Below are 15,885 nucleotides of genomic sequence, written 5' to 3'. Positions count from 1 at the left end.
CTGGTCAGCACACTCTCCCAAAATGCTTCTCATTTTGAATAACAAAAAATTCCTTGGTCGCTTTTGTGTTTTTAAAAACATAGAAGCAGCCTATATTGTTATCCACCCCTTAGGACTTACAGCTTAAAAAATGCTCTAAAAACCCACTAATACTAGTGACTCTGAGTAGAATTTTTATCTGGATTCTAGATCAAATCCTCTCAGAACCAGATTAATTAAACTTCAAGACTCAAGGGCATATAGTCAACAAGTAAGCCTTTATGATCTTAGATTTAGAAGTCTTAAAACTATAAAGCATTAATCCATTTAATGATTTAGAAAGTTGCATGCTTACTCATTGAACTGCTACTGCTAGACATATAGAGAATCCCTGTCTTCAAAGAGCTCATAGCAACAGCCAGTAAGACATGCACACGCTTATTCCTAGTATTAAAGGCTTACAGGTACCTTAAGAGAGAGATTATGATGTGGTAGGAATGTAGAAAGGCAATGCCAAAGAATTCTCAAACTACTGCACACTTACACTCATCTCACTTGCTAGCAAAGTGATCATCAAAATTCTCCAAGCCAGACTTCAACAGTACGTGAACCATGAACTTCCACATGTTCAAGCTGGAGTTAGAAAAGGCAGAGGAACCAGAGATCAAATTGCCAGCATCCGCTGGATCATGGAAAAAGCAAGAGAGTTCCAGAAAAACATCTACTTCTGCTTTATTGACTATGCCAAAGCCTTTGACTGTGTGGATCACAACAAACTGTGGAAAATTCTTAAAGAGTTGGAAATTCCAGACCACCTAACCTGCCTCCTGAGAAATCTGTATGCAGATCAAGAAGCAAAAGTTAGAACTGGACATGGAACAACAGACTGGTTCCAAATCAGGAAAAGAGTACATCAGACTGTATATTGTCACCCTGCTTATTTAACTTGAAATTTAACCTGAAATGCAGGACTGGATGAAGCACAAGCTGGAATCAAGATACTCAGGAAAATATCAATAACCTCAGATATGCAGAGGACACCACCCTTATGGCAGAAAGTGAAGAAGAACTAAAGAGCCTTTTGATGAAAGTGAAAGAGGAGAGTGAAAAAGTTGGCTTAAAACTCAACATTCAGAAAACTAAGATCATGGCATCTGGTCTCATCACTTCATGGCAAATGGTGAAACAATGGAAACAGTGAGAGACTTTATTTTGGGGGGGCTCCAAAATTGCTGCAGATGATGGCTGCAGCCATGAAATTAAAAGATGCTTACTCCTTGGAAGGAAAGTTATGACCAACCTAGACAGCATATTATAAAGCAGAGACATTACTTTGCCAACAAAGGTCTGTCTAGTCAATGCTATGGTTTTTCCAGTGGTCATGTATGGATGTGAGAATTGGACTATAAAGAAAGCTGAGCACTGAAGAATTGATGCTTTTGAACTGTGGTGTTGGAGAAGACTCTTGAGAGTCCCTGGGATAGCAAGGAGATCCAACCAGTCCTGTTTATTCACTGGGAGGACTGATGTTGAAGCTGAAACTCCAATACTTTGGCCACCTGATGCAAAGGGCTGACTCATTTGAAAAGACCCTGATGCTGGAAAGATTGAGGGCAGGAAGAGAAGGGGCCGACAGAGGATGAGACGGTTGGATGGCATCACCGACTCAATGGGCATGAGTTTGGGTGGACTCGGGGAGTTGGTGATGGACAGGGAGGCCTGGTGTGCTGTGGTTCATGGGGTCACAAAGAGTCAGACGTGACTGAGCGACTGAACTGAACTCAACGTTCTACATTCACATGCACACACACACACACACACACACACACACACAGATGCTTGCACACATGCATGCACACACCCTTCTTTATTTGACCTAGAGTACTCCCTGAAGAACATCAAGTGCGCCTTAATTAACCTGGACTGTTCCCTGAACAGCATTAACTGAGCCTTCAAGTGCTGCTGCTGCTGAGCCTTCACTCCTGCTGTCTTGTAAAATACTCTTCTCCCTCGCCCATCTGGAAAGGTTCAATAAAGAGGTCCTACCCCCTCAAATCTGCATCAGCATCTGCTTCTCATACACTGACATTATTTGTCTGTCTGCTTATATTTCTTGCTGGCTAGGGACTGGATCATGTTCTTTGTGTCTTCAGGGTGTAGGGCAGTGTATGATCATTTAGCATTAATACAATGTAATGTGCATGTTTGTTGGAGGAATGATCTCTACTGCTTGGATCAGAAGAATCTTCCTGGAGGAGGTAACTTTTGATCTCAAACCTTGAAGAATGGCTGTGTTCTGGATGTGAAAGGATGAGGTTAGGGGTGGATGACAGTCCAGAAGGACAAGTTGGTATGAGCAAACGCTGGAAAATCAAGCAGCAAATAATGCATTTTAACTAAGAGAGGAAATGTATAGTGGGGGGAATGGAAATAAGTCCCAAATAGAACCATCCAGAATACTTGGAAGTTCAGGATAGGGGTTACAGGGAGAGGTTCAGCCTAGGAATCTTGCTTTGGGACTTTTCCATGTAGAGATGCAGTAGTGTCCTAGGGGAAAGGGAACATACTTCATCACAAGAACTTAATTATGTGCATCCCAGTGTTGATGTGACTCACATTAAAAAGGCAACAGTGTAGTCACGTGTTTTCAGATCACTTGATAGTATACTTGATAAAGTGAATTTTGTCCTTTTAGGAGGACACTGCATGCCAGACTTCAGACTGGGCCTGGAGATAGTAGTGAGTCATCTGAGTTACAGCTGACCAATTTCTGCTTACTGGTGGATTTTTTGTTGGATATAGTTTCTTTGGTAAGATCACCTTGGTAAAAAAATATTGGGGAAATGTAATAACGCAGCTCAAATATTTCACGTTGAAGATAGACCTCATCTTCAAATAAGTATCGTTTTTAAAATTAAATTGATTTTCCCTTTTGGCCTAGCTTTTTAAATAAAATTTTTCAAAGGTTTTGTCCTCTGACCTATATAATCTATAATACGTATATAATTCTTATATAATAAATGGAATTTATTTTGTAATTGCATGTTACTGAAGTCTTACATGTTTAGTATATAGTAGTCTATTGCTGCCTTTGTATTCATTAATGATTCTATTAAATGAATACTGTTGGAAATCTTTTCCCCTTTTCTCTCCTCAATTCTTTGCTTTCTCCTTTTGAAGCCTACTAGAAGTATGAGGGTGCTATGTCAGGTATGACATTCAGCCTGTTTTGTTTTTAACTGATTCTATTTACTTTTTTATATTATAATTTCAGTATTATAAGAGATAAAACTGGGGTTCTTCTATAATACATGCTTTGAAGTACTTAAATTGAGAATTTTGGAATAGAAATTTTATGTCCTTAGTAATAAATGACCAGTGTTAATTAAGAGCATGATACATATAAAACTATTTCCTTTTTCTATATATAGATTAAAAACAAATAACAAAACTCTGGGGTTATACACTGTGTAAACTTTTGTCATTTCACATTTATTTTCAGGAGACTTACATTGAAATCCAGACAGAACACTTACCCCAGTTGCTGCTCCGAATGATATCCGCCCTGACAAGCCATCTCCAGACATTGCACTTGACCGAACTCACAGATTCGCTCAGGCTCTGCTCAAAGATTCTTAGCAAGGTTCAACCTCCTCTGTTATCTGCCAGCACTGGAGCTGTGTTGCAGTTTCCAAGTGGGCAGAGCAACTCAGTCAAGGAGTGGGAAGAGAAAAAGGTAATGTTTCGCTATTATTTTTCGTTCTAAACCAAATATATTTCTTCAAGGCAGAACAGTTTCTAACTAAAATCACTGCACGTAATCATTTAAATATTAGTGAATCTTTCCTTGTTCCCAGTGTTCTGGCAGTAGACTGTTTTGTAGGCTTTTTTGGCTCCAGTGCAATATAACTGTCTGTATTCACACTTTGCAAGAGAAATATATATAATTTATATAATATATATAATTTATATACAAGCAACATATATAATTTAAAATTTTCTGGTAACTACATTAAAAAAATAGAAAAAGGTAAAAATAATTCTAATTATATTTATCCCATTAGAACAAATATATTGTCATTCCAACATGTAATCAATATAAAATTGATGTAACATAAAAAATATTAGACATTTTACATTTTTTGGTACCACCTTCAAAATTCTACTGGGTATTTTTTACTTATAGCACATTCAAATACTAAATTTTTATTAGAAGTACTTTCTCTGTACTTAAGTTTGTAAAATTTACATTTGAAAAATTAAATTCACATACCCAGGTTGTCCTAAACATACTTTAATGTTTTCTCGGAACTAAATTAAGTAAAATTTTATTTAAAATTAATTGTATTGAAAATTTTAATTTCTCTGTCAGATCAGCATATTTCAACAGCTCAGTAGGCCACATGTGTCTAGTAACTATCCTATTAAACAGCAGGCTTATAATCCAAACTTTATTGGTCCTTTTCATATGCGCACTAAATTTTTGACATGTTCTTGAAATCCAGAATCTTTTTGCTCTCCTCAGTCTTCCAGATTCTTAATGCTTACTTTATGATGTTGAATAGAATTGTAACATAGTTGACCCTTGAACAACACAGGTTTGAACTGAGTGGGTCCACTTATATGCAGATTTTTTTTCCCACTAAATATATTGGAAAATTTTTTGAAAAATTGTGACAATTTGAAAAAACTCTCAGATAAATAATATAGCCTAAAAATATCACAAAAATTAAGAAAAAGGTATGTTATGAATGCATAAAATATACATAGATATATAAAATGTGTTTTAATCAACTATTTATGTTACTGGTAAGACTTCCAGTCAACTGTAAGCTTTTAGTAGTTAAGTTTTGGGGGTATCAAAAGTTACATGTGGGTTTTTGACTTTGTAGGACCTCGGTTCCTCTAACCCCCACATTGCTCAGGATCAACTATAATTTTAATGTTTGGCACTAGTAGCATATTTAAACAAGTATGGAAAAATCAAGAATTTAAAAGCTTTCAAGTTTATAATACTACAATTCTTTTCTAGTGAATATTAGTGAAAACAGTAATGGAATCATGTAATTTCATTGAATATAGGCACAGAGGCACTGTGTTAAAACAAAAATTTAAAAATTTCTAGCATATTAGCATTTAAGGATTCATTGCCTTAAATCCTGTGTTTGTGTATTTGCCCATACTTTTTTGCTTTTTAATTTTGTCAGCCTGGCAAAATATTATCAGGATGATCTCATACAGCCTTTTCCATCAAGTCTTAACCCTAAACCTTTTTCCTTGTACCTCCTAAGTATATTGCTTTTCACATATGAAATGAGCATTACCACCAATTTACATATATCCCAGGATCATCCTACATAAACTAAAACTAGTCTGTCTGATTTTCCTTTCCTACATGCATATTATTTATATGGTGTACATATCAATTCCATTGGACAGTGCATTTTGTGTGCTGTTTTTCCTTTATGCCTCTAGTATCTTCTTAGGAATAAAACTAAAATAGATGTTAACTGTTAACTGGTTTGGTTTGTTTTTTTTTTTTTGAATGAGATTTTTGAAAGTTAGAGAGGGACTGTAGTGTTCTCTCAATAGCATATTCACATATTATGTAGAAAACATCTGGAGGCACTTTATTGGTGGTTAGAGGTAAGGTAAATAAGAACACCCATTCACGTTAAATGAAGAATAATTCAATAATATACTTTTGTAATATAGTGGTTGATTAACCTTAGATAGGCTTCCAGCCCACCCTACCTTTTGATCTTCTTGCCTATTTCCAGAGTATCTATGTTGTTTTTCTGTTTGGGGGGTTTTTTTTACTGAAACTTGATGGTATTATCTTCACTGAGATGTCTAAAATTGATAATATTTGAAAGCTGAGAGTATTTTCTGTATCTCTTTTTTTTGACACTGTAACTGATGGAATGATTCTTTTACAAATTATAAATCTAATTTTGTCTCCATGCACTTAGTACATTTTTGTAAAATCAGTGCCCTGGATCTCTATACCCAAATGTCCAAACATGTCATTCTTTTCTATTTTCAGAAAGTTACTTTATTATAAAGCTATCTGAACCATAGTTATGTAATATAGACCGTACAACTAAGTAATATAAATGTATGCAAGTGTAACTGAATTTATAGTATGAATTCTATTAACATAATGTCACCCATTGTTCTATAATCTTCATATGGAAAAGATTAATACAGAAGTAATAATAAGCTAATGACAGTTTTACCATTTAAACAAGATTTGTGTTTTTTTTAATGTATTAATACAAGATTTTTCAAAGGAGAAAAATGGACAGGTTCAGTTCAAATGGCCACCTTTAATCTTTTGCATTATAATGTGACAGTTCTTAATGCTGTTATAGAGACAGTGATCTGCTGCCATGAAGGGAGTATGAACTTGGAATCATCTAATCTGAGCTCTTCTGCTAAATATTAAGCTTATTTTCTGTGATCTTGGGCAAGTTTTGTATTGAACTTCCGTGAGCCTCAGTTTTGTTTTGTTTTTTACCTTTGAAGTAGAGAAAATAACCTCCCTCCATTCAGCACCCACTCTGTGTACCCAGCAGTGGACCAGGCATACCTTGGTGAACTCTGCCCTTCCCAACACTTTCCTTCTACTTGGGAGACACACATTAAAGAAATCATTACACATTTAATTATAGCTGTGATAAATGTATGAAGGAAAGTATAGAGTGGTCGGAATGTGGGAAATGGGGTGATCTGACCTAGATCAGGGGCCAGGAAAAGCTTTCTTGAGGAAGGGTTGTCTGAGTGCAGCTCTAGAGGAGTCAGCGCAGGTGCGGTGGGACGCAGAGAGCACTAGACAGAGCAGGGAGCATCTGCACAGGCGCCCAGGCGCAAGGAGCGCCCCGCAGACGGTGAGGGAGACACCGCTGTCGGCGCAGGTGGGGGCCAGGCCTTACAGACCCTTGTCACTGTACTAAGGCTTTTATTCTTTATCTTAGCAGCAATGGAAAGACACTGAAGGGAAAAAGGCAAGTGACATAGTCAGATTTGTGTATCAGAAACGTTACTCTGACTGCAGTTTGGGGTATGGATCTGAGAAACAGAAATGGATGTGGGGAGACGTGCAGTAGTGCAGTTGAGAGGTGGTGATAACATGTACTAACACCAAGGGGGAGTGAAGACAGAAATGGATGGATCAGCCATGTGTTGAGGAGGAAAAGTCCATAAGCTGTAGTAATGGACTGGTAGGGTAACAAGTGACTGCTAACATTTATTGTTTAATAAGTGGCAAGTACTGTATATACAGGGGCTTCCCTGGTGGCTCAGATGGTAGAGAACGTACCTGCAATGTGGGAGACCTGGCTTCAATCCCTGGGTCAGTAAAATTTCCTGGAGAAGGGAATGGCTACCCACGCCAGCATCCTTGCCTGGAGAATTCCATGGACAGAGGAGCCTGGCAGGCTACTGTACATAGAGTTGCAAAGATTTGGACATGACTGAGCGACTTACCCTTTCACTTTTTCCCCCTACTGTATACATTATCTTAACTTAATCCTCATAGTAATTCTTAAATGTACAAAATATTGCCATCTCTGTTACATAGATTAGGTAACCTGGGTTTGGAGAGGTTTAGTAATTTGCCAAATGAGAAAATATCAGAGCCTTAGCAAACTAATGGCCAGCACCCTTGTCCACTGTACTGGAATGGATGTAGGGAAAGTGTGGAGGAGTGGTGGATAAGGTAGCAAGAAGCGCCCTTAGCTGTCTGCCTTCCTGGTTGGATGAGCGGTTGTGTCACTCACTGAGGCAAAGAACTCTGGGTGAGGCCCAGCTTTGTGGCAGCATTTAGAGTGTATATCTTCAGGGATCATCCACTTTTTAGTCATCTTATTCAAGTTCAAATTATGCTCTGGCACAATTGCCCAAGGAGTTCATGATGTATACAGTTTTAGTTTACTTACTAAACCAGAAAATATGCTTGATGATTATACTCATCCTATCTTTATAGAGAAGGAACAGTTAATCTATTTTAGCTCTATTCTACTTCAGTAGTTGGTTCGTTTTTTGTTTGTGTTGTAATTAATTATCTCTTCTAGATTATAAATAATTCCTTTTACTGCTAGTACCTAATGTGGCAAATAGTATGAGTTCAGTAACTGTTGGTTGAAAGAGTGTAAGAGTAATGGCAAACATTAAAACAGAACTTTTACATATTTCAGACAGAAGTTTCACTTTCATATGGTCCTGAATAGAAGACCTAGTAGATTTTATTTCTCACTCTTAAAATGTAATTTTTTTAACCTTGCATGTCTCATTTCCATGCATTATTTAGACATTAGGAAAGTGATTTCACGAAGTAGATTGAATAAACTGTTAGTAGTTTGAAACAAGGATATAGATCTTAGAGAGTTTTATGTATACATATTTTGTCCTCAAGAACCTAAGCTTAAGTTATGCATATAGCAAATAATAAATATTTCTTGAATGACTTTATATTAATATATTAATTAGAACTGTGTCAGTATTTCCTGTTATCATAGGTACATGAATCAATTGTAGAAACTGTTTTAAGAGTTAACCAGATGTATGGATTAAACTGTGAAATGTGAGTTAAGTTGTGAATAAGTCTAATCCATAGCTGACGTCTTTCAAAATGTGACTATTTTAATTTCTAGTATATACATGTAGCTACTCAGCCTCCTGCTCTTTTTACTGACTACCAGGTCTCATCAGTTTCTCTTGAAAATCCTACCGAAGTGTTCGAAGATGGAGAAAATCCACCCAGTAGTCACTCGTCAGAGAGTGGGTTCACTGAGTTCATACAGTATCAAGCAGACCGAACTGATGACATTGACAGAGAACTGAGTGAGGGGCAGGGGGCAGCTACCATCCCGATTGGGAGCACATCCTCTGAAACAGAAACGGCCTCCACTGTGGGGTCTGAGGAAACGATTATCCAGCCCCCTTCCATAATCGCTCAAGGGACGGCACCCCGAAGTGGGAAGACAGCCCAGAAAACCGCAATGCAGTGCTGCTTGGAGTATGTCCAGCAGTTTCTCACCAGACTCATCAACCTCTACATCATCCAGAGCAACGCCTTCTCTCAGGCTTTGGCTCCAGAGCATCAAGGGGATCTCAGTGGAGAACAGGGAGAGGTTTCGAACTGGGACAGGGATTCCCAGGGGGACATAAAAGACAGAAATATAAGTAAACAAAAAACCTCAAAAGAATACCTCTCTGCCTTCCTCGCTGCCTGTCAGCTCTTCCTGGAGTGCTCCAGCTTCCCAGTTTACATTGCTGAGGGGAACCATACCTCAGACTTACGTTCTGAAAAATCAGACACTGGTAAGGTTGTCTCTGTTTTATTTATTTAAAAATATGTTCTATAGCATGCTTCCCACCCACTCACCCTTAAGGAATGCTCAGATATTAAAACTGGGATTTGATTTCTTTTTTTAGCCAGTTAATTTTTAAACGCATTGCTTTAATTTGTAAGTTTTTTAAAACAAAATACTGTCATTTTGAGGAGATTGATATGTTGGAGAATTTTGTGATCATGATATCTCACAGTTTGTTGGGGAGCAAGCAGACGTTAAGGAGGAAATTAACTCCTTTCTCTGGGAAAAATTAGTGTAACATTCAGATCTGCTGATTTCCTATATTATGACTAGCATCATATAAATTTACATTCCTTTAAATTTATGTATAACACACACAGAGGGCAGTGAGCTACATAATATTTGTTGATTAATAAACTTTTTTAGGACAGGAAATGGATTGTGTGACTTGGCATAAGAAAAATACATATTAAAAAATTTATGAAATTCCTGTTGCTGCTTTATTTTCTTGAAGCTCTAGTGTATATGAGAAACCATGGTTTTGTTCACAGAGCAAGGCCTAAAGTTCTTAGATATAAGTGCTTTGTTTTTAGAAATTAACTTGGAAGGCAGAATATGCGTGAAAGGTTCACTGTGATGGACTGTGTTGGCTTCCGGCTTCTCTTTCAGACTGGGAGCACGTGCAGCCTCCACTGTGGCTCCAGACGCTGATGAATGCTTGCAGCCAAGCAAGTGATTTCAGTGTGCAGAGCGTTGCCATTTCACTAGTGATGGACCTGGTGGGATTGACTCAGTCTGTGGCCATGGTCACTGGGGAAAACATCAACAGTGTGGAGCCTGCCCAGCCCTTAAGTCCAAACCAGGGACGAGTAGCTGTGGTGATCAGACCTCCTCTCACGCCGGGCAATCTGAGATACATAGCTGAGAAGACTGAATTTTTCAAGGTAAGTTCTAAGAACTACAAGCATGACTAAGACGACACTCAACCTGATTTGCTTAGCAGAGATTTCAAAGATGATAGTCAGGCTTAATTGAACACCTCTTAACATCATACTGTAAGGAAAAGATACCATGTACCATATTTGATCAGTACTGCTTAGCCAATCCTGTTCTCAGTTTTGTGAGGAGGAAAAAAGAATAAGAGGAGTATTGGGGTAAAAAGAAAACTTCATTTATACTGAAAAATATATTTCCAGCTGAAGTGGTTGTAACACTTTTGCTTTTCATAGAGTACAACCTTAGGTCTCCAAAATATCCAGAAAAAAGTTTTCCAACCCTAAATTGTATGATGATCATCTGTGATACATGCATATCCTTTGATTTGTTTCACAGCAGCACATATGATATCCTTGGCATAGAAAGAACATCAAGTCTATTTTGCTTAAGCAGGTAGATTATATATAAAAAATTTTAACCTTCAAGTCATTGTATCCCTCAGATAGTCCGTCCGGCTAGATTAAAGCTGAGCTATCATGTGGTGGTGGTGAACCCTGATGACTGTCAGAGATCACCATGTGCTGTGTTAACACATGTAGCACTGAAATACACACAGCCTATTTTATGTTTTAAGAAGTTTGGATATTTGAACTATGAATTGTATTTCACTTTGCGACATACAACCATAAACATTAAACTTCCTTCAGTGTGGGGTTTACATCCTCTTAAAGATAGTGTATTCTAGCATCACTTTACTAAATGTCACTAAAATAGTGAAATGGGGTCTTATCTGGGCCCTTTAAAAAGTGCTAACATATTTGGTGCTTAAAGTAAATTTAGTTAAAGGAGTGTCTGTTGTAAGAGATCCTAAAAAACCTGGATGACAAGAAGTAAGCAGATGGAAAGCTACACTTTTAAATCTCATTTCAGCGACATAATGAGTATTAAGACCTTCTAGGTCAGGCAGTCAGAGGCTTGTTTGTACCTAATAGGAAATGTTTAAAAGTTCTCATTTACAATTGTATAACACTGTGACTTTTACATCTTTTTTTAAATAGCATGTAGCTTTAACATTGTGGAACCAGCTGGGAGATGGGACACCTCAGCACCACCAGAAGAGTGTGGAACTGTTTTATCAACTACATAACTTGGTTCCTTCATCCAGCATCTGTGAGGATGTGATAAGTCAGCAGTTAACCCATAAAGATAAGGTAAATTCTTCTCTGCTGGTCCTGTGCCCACCTTACCCCCTGCTCCCGTTATACTGAAAGGCAAATTAAGGAAACCCTAGGAAAATTGTGGCATCTAGTATCTGAATAAGATAACTTCATTCAGAATGATTATCATATCTTTAAAATAAATGTGTTCTATTCTTCTTAGAGGAAAGTTCTTTATAAAAAGTGACAGTAATCTGAAAAATCAAGCAATCCAAATCAAATGCTGGGTTTATTTTGTGAATCAGGAGTGGGGATTGATGATTCAAGTTGTTGCTGGTCTGAGTTCTTGGGTCGTTTAAAGATGTATTCAGTGGTCTCCTTTATGAAACTGGTGGATTCATTTACTAATGTGTGTGAAATAACATTTGTTAGTTACAGAATGCTAATATGTGAGGTTATGGGCTTCCCTGATGGCTCAGATGGTAAAGAATCTGCCTGCAATGCAGGAGACCTGGGTTCAATCCCTCAGTCAGGAAGATCCCCTGGAGAAGAGAATGGCTATCCACTCCAGTATTCTTGCCTGAAGAATTCCATGGACAGAGAATAAATAAGGATTTTTTTATCCTATGTATATGAAGTGTGATTCATAAGTGTCAGTTAAAGATGGCTGAGTTATGAGCAGGCCTGAAAAGAAGCTGTAATGATCATTCTGATTGACCTGGTCAGAGTAACCCAATGAAGTTTGAGGTCTTCCTGTGTCTGCTTTCTTATATTAATAGAAAATTTTATTGAACAGCTTTTAGAAGTGGATTGCCCTCATTTTAAAAAATTCTAAATGCTAGTGAGTTTGAATAGGTTATATTCCAAAAGGCTTTCTATTGAGTAAATGAAGCATTTGGCAGCAGGGAAGTGGCAAATGGAGTGAATGAGAAGAATGAAAAGTTTATTCCAAGAGAAATGTTAATTTTCTAGTTCTCCTTCAATACATTCTTTCAGAATTGTTCAGAAATTTTTAAATAAAGCCTTGTATTTTAATGTAATAGTTTGTTTTATTTTAAGTATAAATCTAGGACAAATTATATCCCTGTTTACTTATATAACATTTCTAAGTTCTGAATAAGGATATTGTATATCCATGAAAAAATTAAAGTATCAGTTATTACTTTTTTTTATGTGTTTTTATTGGTTGATGTACAAATGCAAGCTTCATTGGAAAAGCACATATTAAGCTGACAGGAAAAGCAGGCATTCCTCTAACCTGTCACAGTTTAGACAGTTGCAGTCTGATTTGGGGAATTTTTTACTTGATGGATTCTACAAATGCTGGAAAAAGACTATACAATTTCTTATAATACTATAATTTCTACTAGTGCATTATTATCTAATATCAAATATTGATCATTCTAAATAATTTATTCTTACATTATTTTATTCATTGTTATCACATAATCTTTCCCAGATAATCCCAAAAGTGATGTAATAGTTCTTGTGTAGAAATAGTTTTTTTAAGTCCTTAAAATTTTAATCTAATAAACCAGCTTTATAAGTGATGATAAGTTCATTTGGAATTAATATATAATTTCTGGGAGCAAAAGCAAATTATATAGCGCCATAAAATTAGTTTTGACTACTGTGTACTTATATTAAAATGAAGGGGAAAGTGCTTCCTGTAGTCAAGATATAGTAACATGCACATTATTAGTTCTTTCCATCCCCTGTTATAAAATAATCTAGTAAACTAGTCACCTAAACTAAATAATAACTTATATGGCAGCATGAGATGATCCTTTAGGTTTAATATTTCTGTATATATTTAAGTATTTTGTGCATTTCTGTTTCCATAAAAAAATACAGCTTATTTCAGCATGTACTAGAGTACTGTGAACACTGAACATAATACTGTCTTAAATAGCAACTTTTTTTTTTTACTAAAAATCACTCAATATATTCATGGATAATAAAATCATCTCCCATATTTGTCCTCAGAAAATAAGGATGGAAGCACATGCAAAGTTTGCAGTTCTTTGGCATCTGACAAGGGACCTCCATATAAATAAGTCCTCATCTTTTGCACGGTCTTTTGACAGGTTGGTTACATTTTATATTCAGGTGTTTTTGAGGGGACATGAAGTAGAAAAGAGTAACTTTTATTGCTTTGCCAGGCAAAAGGGGCCACAGTGGGCTAATGCCCTCAAGATTGTATGACCTTTATATTCAGGTTTTATAGTAAGATATCTTAATGTTTCCGTTCTTGAATCCCCTGGCTAATTTGGCAGGAGTAGGAGAGAGCAATTTGCAGATTTTATAAAGAAATTTATAAATTATTTTTTTAATCTAAGCTGTATTAAAAGGCATGGCATTTTCATTTATCTAACCGATTTTCCCTCTGTATTTCTGGAGCACCCAGTGCCCCTTCGTTTCATCGGGTGACCTCATCAAGTTCCTCCTATGTGCCAGGCACCATTCTAAGTATCAGGGATATAGAAACAGGTGCAGCCTTCTTGAGTCTACATTCAGTGAAATTTCATATAAACAGTAGAAGGTATAAGTGTTTCTCTAACAATTATTCCCAATCTTGCCTGAACCAGACTTAGAATCTAGAACTAAAATATTGACACTTCTGTGGATCACTTCTGTAGATTCAAAAAATCTACAGTTAGCTGCCTGAGAGTGGTTTTGCTGTTTGTCTGGACTACATAGATGCCTCAGACACCAGAAATAAGATTTGCAGTAACTTCCAAGGAGATGCCATTTATAGGTAGATTTACATATATCAACATCAGATAGCAGGCTCACCAGCAAGTCTCATCAAGGTGGCCCCAAATCTAACTGTGCTTGAAGCCCCACTTAGCATCAGATGCTTGTTCTGCTGGATGTTATCTCAGATGGTATAAAGCAGCATCACCATTCTCTAATGGTCTGCTACCGAACCCCTCTAGTAAACTGGGCCCTGGGACTGGGTGCTTCACAAGTACCACCTCTAATTCAGTAACCACCTGTTCTCATCATGACAGTGAAGTTAAGTGATTTGCCCAAGATCATCATACATGAGATAAAGCAGACGGCCCAGATTTATCTTTGGTTTTCTGATCCCAAACCATACCTCCACACCTTTCACAAAAGGTCTTTCCTTGAATTAAGCACATGGCTTCAGCTAATAAAGAGAATGAGAGCAAAGGAGCACAGAGCAACATGGAAATAGTGTTGACTTGTAGAGGGACTAGATTTAGTGATACAAACAGTAATATGGTGCTGAAACAGACTAATTCTCAAGTTTTTTTCTTCTGTTTTTTACAGTATTTATCTTATAGAAATAATGTATGCTTGTGAAATTTCAAAAAATACAAGTGTATGAGAAAAAAGAGAGGACTATTTTCTCCTTTCTCGTATCTTTTTGGTTTTCCTTGTGGCTCAGATGGTAAAAGCATCTGCCTACAATGCAGGAGACCCGGGTTTGATCCCTGGGTTGGGAAGATCCCCTGGAGAAGGAAATGGCACCCCACTCCAGTACTCTTGCCTGGAAAATCCCATGGACAGAGGACCCTGGTAGGCTACAGTCCATGGGATCACAAAGAGTCGGACATGACTGAGTGACTTCACTCTCTTTTTCTTTCTTTCATTGTATCTACTGAGACTGGGGATTAAGGTTATGAAAACTCTGTAGTCAAAAGTTATTCTGAAATATAATTACTTTAAAATAGTTAATTCAATGTAAGAAATACAACTTAGAGCAATGTTAATTTTTAAAAACTTAGAGTATTAAAACTAAAGTAGGTGTTCTGTTCTTTGTTTTAATTATTGGTGTTTATTGTAGGTCACTGTTCATCATGCTAGATAGCCTTAACAGTCTCGATGGCTGCACCAGCTCTGTGGGACAAGCCTGGCTGAACCAAGTTCTGCAAAGACATGACATCGCAAGAGTTTTGGAACCGCTGCTACTGCTCTTACTGCATCCCAAAACTCAGAGGGTTTCAGTGCAGCGAGTGCAAGCAGAACGTTACTGGAATAAGGCTCCCTGTTTTCCTGGACAAGAGAGTGACAAGCATTTCATGCAGAACTTTTCCTGCAATAATGGTGAATATCACATGGAAGTAGAACAACTTTATTTAGAATTAAATTAATAAATAAAGAGAGAGGCGAACACACAACAGTGATTGTCAAGAGAACCCCACGTGAGAATTCCTCCATGGGCCGATTTTTTCCCCTCTGCATGCGATAGTGCTGCTTGCGTGTGTCAGTTTGTACCTCATCACTGACCATCTTAGAGGACTTAGATCTCTGTTATCAGCTGACTCTCTCAGGGGAGGCATTAGCATAGCTCTGGTGAGAAACATTCTTCAGTATTAGCAAATAACCTGTAGACTTTATAGTCCTGGTCCTGCAGTGTTGTATAGATACTCCACTGGGAATCTATAGTAAGCTTTCAGTGCACATTTCAATTTCAGGTGTCATCTCCCTCATCTGTAAGATGAGCATGATTATACCCAGCTCTCAAA

General features: G+C 37.3%; 1 protein-coding gene across 8 annotated transcripts in view; it reads left to right on the top strand.

Moving 5' to 3' along the window:
* The window catches only part of DOP1A (DOP1 leucine zipper like protein A), a 124,353-nt gene that overhangs the window by 74,718 nt on the left and 33,750 nt on the right, over positions 1 to 15,885 (top strand). For all 8 annotated transcript variants that reach the window (XM_044924477.2, XM_044924478.2, XM_044924476.2 and 5 more), the window contains exons 12-18: positions 2,675 to 2,789; positions 3,482 to 3,715; positions 8,682 to 9,303; positions 9,966 to 10,240; positions 11,291 to 11,443; positions 13,376 to 13,476; positions 15,204 to 15,463. In XM_044924477.2, coding sequence (XP_044780412.2) covers positions 2,675 to 2,789; positions 3,482 to 3,715; positions 8,682 to 9,303; positions 9,966 to 10,240; positions 11,291 to 11,443; positions 13,376 to 13,476; positions 15,204 to 15,463 — 1,760 coding nt within the window. The remainder of the gene's footprint in view (positions 1 to 2,674; positions 2,790 to 3,481; positions 3,716 to 8,681; positions 9,304 to 9,965; positions 10,241 to 11,290; positions 11,444 to 13,375; positions 13,477 to 15,203; positions 15,464 to 15,885) is intronic.

The sequence above is a fragment of the Bubalus bubalis genome, chromosome 10 (genome assembly GCF_019923935.1).
Source record: "Bubalus bubalis isolate 160015118507 breed Murrah chromosome 10, NDDB_SH_1, whole genome shotgun sequence".
Taxonomy (NCBI): domain Eukaryota; kingdom Metazoa; phylum Chordata; class Mammalia; order Artiodactyla; family Bovidae; genus Bubalus; species Bubalus bubalis.
This window is presented reverse-complemented; position numbering and strand designations above follow the sequence as displayed.